This window comes from Salvia miltiorrhiza, chromosome 5 (genome assembly GCF_028751815.1).
Source record: "Salvia miltiorrhiza cultivar Shanhuang (shh) chromosome 5, IMPLAD_Smil_shh, whole genome shotgun sequence".
In the NCBI taxonomy this organism is placed as follows: Eukaryota; Viridiplantae; Streptophyta; class Magnoliopsida; order Lamiales; family Lamiaceae; genus Salvia; species Salvia miltiorrhiza.
Window position 1 is genome coordinate 19364814 of NC_080391.1, and position 3706 is coordinate 19368519.

Consider the following 3706-nt stretch of genomic DNA (forward strand, 5'->3'; position numbering starts at 1 on the left):
ACTTTTGTTTTTCACTTTTGGTCACTGCCATTTTGTACATGCAGATGCAGGCTTTCAACAGATTTCCGTTTCCCACTTCATCTTATACATAAACACGAGTATTTAGGTATCAACTTTTCTTCACCTCAAAATCGAAATTTGGTAACTCTCATAGGCATCCCAATCCCAATTGCCAAAAACCTACTTTGGAATTTTGCTTCGGAAAACTTCTAATCTACAACTCACCCTAACTCCACTAATCCAACTATTATTTATCCAAAAAACTTTATTTTATCATATACTTGATAATAAAACTAAAAATCCAACTATTCTTTATATTTTCAGAAACTAAAAATCATTTTGAAAAAAGTACGAAAAAGTAGGAATATAATGTGAAAAAATCATTATTAACTGAGCTAATCACGCCATGAATTTCGCAGCTTGTAAGTTAGGGGCTGGAAGATATTGATAGTATGAGTGGGAATGCTCCAGTCTCCACTTGCAGACAAAACTATATTTAATGTTTAAATTTTGTGATAATCAAGCGGTGCCAACTTAAAAATCAAAATTTAAATTCAAACCCCACTACTCCATCTCACTCAAATAATAATAATAATAATAATAAAGCAAACTAATAATAATAAAATTATGATAAGTATAATGCAGACCACTGCATTAATTACCTCTTTTAATAAAAATAAAAATAAAAAATGAACTAGTATTAAAATTTCCCGCTTATATAGTTACATGTTGATCTAATTTGACTAAAAGAGACACTACCACTTCACTGCAAAAATGTCAAGTTGAATTGTCGATTCAAAAACCTATACTGTCTAATCAGATAATTAAATAATCCACCTGTCCTATCCAATTTTTCTTTTTGCTTTGAAGAGCTTTTTGTGTCCCCTAAAATTGGATAAATTCACCATATAATTATCAAAGTGAATGCATATAGTAAGTTTTGTTAGAGCAGAGATGTTTGAGAAATACTAACAATAGATGAATGACAAGTGAAAAGGTTAAGGTGGAGTTAATTTGATTAGAGAGGAGGGGGCTATACATTTGAAGAAAAGTCCCCAGTTTTTTGCAGGTTAGCAGAGCATTGAACCAAAGGTTTGGATATGGCCTCTTAGGACTCTCTCAGTCAGTTCCCAAACATATCTACATAGCCTTTTATCTACACCTACACAACTACACACCATTACCAAACCATATACATCCGCAACTTTGTTAGGGTGGTTGCAAAGCCCAAGTTAGCATCGATCATTTGCAAACTGTCTTCAGTCTCTTTGCTGCCTGCACGAACCCCGCGATCACTTGAAGCTCGTCCAGTTGCTACAAACACCCACACAGATTCATCAACATTCATCTCTTGCAAATGTGGAATTCATAACAAAATCAACGAACAAACCTGTGAAACAAAATGCCTCTGGACAACGTTGATGAGTTGCTCCTTGGAAGGGTTAGGATTCGTATCCACCTGAAGTCGGACAGATTTGGTTAATGCACTGTGTGTGCAGAAATGAACTTTAAATCAAGTGATATCTTTCTTTGCCACTCACAAGGTTAAAATGCAGCGCATATCTCCATAGTGCCGCCATCTCAAGTTTGCTGAGGTCCACCTGAGGTTATTTTAGCAATGGTTTAATTGTAGATGATTTGTCTCAATGAACAAAAGTAGTTTCAGCTTTTTATTCTTGTCAAGAGATAAAAGAAAGAAAAAGGGAAAGCTTCTTTTCTCACCGAGGACCCTTTTGCTGTAGAAACAGAACCCTTAAGCTGTGAGTCGGAGGAGAGAGGCCCACGAAGAGTCTTGTTAGATGAACGGTGCATACGATGCCTCGACCTATGGGACTTATGACCATCATCAAACGCTGCATAATTGCAAAATGGATGAATACAAGGGTCTTACCAAATTTGGGGGAAAAGTAATATAAGAAAAAGTGGTAAAGAAATGAAGAGCATCCTATGTAACTTTCCCAAGAAAAACAGACAGCAGGCGTGACATTCACAATACTTTTGCCTATCTTCAAACATAAAGCATTATTATTACTGCTAGAATTTTGCAGTATCACCAACATAAACAATCAATTTGGGCATATAATACACAGAAAATTAGGAATCATTTATATCATAGGCAAGACCAGTTCCAGCTTCAAAGTTTATCATTTGATTTTGCAGAAAGAGAACCTCATAACAGGAGCCAAATTCAAAAACTATCGACATTAAGTACATAGCTTACCAATATCCGAGCTATTCCACTGCTCGTGTTCAATTTCAAGGTAGTCATCTTCCTCGTTTCCAGTAGGAGCTTCAAGAACACTTAGAGCATTCCTTTGCAACTTCACCTCAATACCATTAGTGAGAACCTGCACATCCGTTTGCAGCAACATACGCATCAAAAAAAACTAATTCCACTAACTAATCATTCAATCAACAGGGCTTCATTGCATCCTTCTCAAGCATGTTCAATTTTTTTCATATGAAGATTAAAAATCGAGTTCCTCACAGGGGATAATTCCTTATATAATGGCCAACAAGCCCAACTATTTCCTCCAAGAATATCAAAAAAGATAAATAAAAAAATAGTTAAGACAGTTCCGGTTGAGTTGGGAACTAGTACTAAATTAAAATCTACTGTTTGATAAATGCAAAACCAGCAATGCAGTGTTTAATCAGTTAGGGGAAGCATTAATCATCCAAAGTTAATTTACAATATTCGCTAAATTCATAAACAAACAAAAAGGAATACATATCAGAATTACCTCAACCTCCGACGATTAAGTTAATTTGCAATAACAGAAACTTAGAGAAAGTCATCTTATAAATGACGAAGCACCAAAAAGGGAAACTAAAGCAATATTTTTAACTAATCAATGGGTAAAAATTAAAGTCAAATAAACAGTAATAAAATCAGATCTAACCACAAAAATTTCCACATGCAAAAAAAAAGGAATCTACTATCATCAGAACTCAAACAACATTCAGATAATAAATTTCAATGTCACTTGAGCATAAGTTGAATTTTAATCACTCAAGTTTAAGCTTCCAAAAAAGCACAAAGCAATAAAATCTGTAAAAATTTACTACTTTTTTAGTCCCATAATCTACGCAGAATCATTCCACCTTAAACAAGTATGACCCGAAACACATTGCTCCAGTAAGCAACTGAAGAATTCCAAAATTGAGTAGGAAAAAAAATTAAAGCAAAAAAACGTTGGAATTTATTATTTGTGGTAAATTTTACCAGCCAATGCCATCCACCGAGGCCAACAGCTTTCTTGACGACGCCCTGAAGCCCCACCAGCACCGACTTAGTGCGATTGTTTCCGGTGACCACCACCTTGGTGTGGCGAGGTAAAACCGATAGCTCCTCCTCGGAGCTGTCGCCGCAGCTGTGCAGATGCGATGAGTGAGAAGAGAATCCGCCATTGCTCACCACTGCTGCAGCTTCCAGCATTTTCAAATTGTCTTGCAAATATTATAGAAAAATTAATGAACTCAATTCCCGATATTCAAATGAGGCCCGATGGGAAGACAATTCATTGGTTGGTGCAGCTTCTCGGCGTCTCTGGATGAAGAGTGCTGCCAATTCAGGAAGAATTTGGGTCTTTTTTTGGAGAGAGAAAACACAGTGTGACTGGAGATGGGAGGAACAGGTAAGAAGATGAGAGAGAGAGAGTACGTTTGTGTTTTCTTGCTGCTCTTTTGTTTAACTTTAATTATT

The 3706-nt window shown here is 36.0% G+C and overlaps 1 protein-coding gene across 1 annotated transcript; it reads right to left on the reverse strand.

Moving 5' to 3' along the window:
* Positions 1-990: 990 nt before the first annotated feature.
* Positions 991-3706, reverse strand: LOC130986567 (uncharacterized). The gene is made up of 6 exons (XM_057910010.1): positions 3227-3706; positions 2222-2348; positions 1723-1853; positions 1542-1601; positions 1391-1459; positions 991-1314 (listed from the first exon to the last, which is right to left on the reverse strand). Exons 1-6 carry the CDS (start codon positions 3437-3439, stop codon positions 1243-1245), a joined length of 672 nt encoding a protein of 223 aa, XP_057765993.1. The 5' UTR covers positions 3440-3706; the 3' UTR covers positions 991-1242.

Bases quoted from the DNA above. Each gene is read 5' to 3' on its own strand.
- LOC130986567 (XM_057910010.1), bottom strand. From the start codon at position 3,439: ATGCTGGAAGCTGCAGCAGTGGTGAGCAATGGCGGATTCTCTTCTCAC. The intron at 1,854-2,221 runs GTAAGCTATGTA...GCAATTATGCAG, and splicing joins GTGGAATAGCTCGGATATTG to CGTTTGATGATGGTCATAAG. The intron at 1,460-1,541 runs GTGAGTGGCAAA...GTCCGACTTCAG, and splicing joins ATGCGCTGCATTTTAACCTT to GTGGATACGAATCCTAACCC.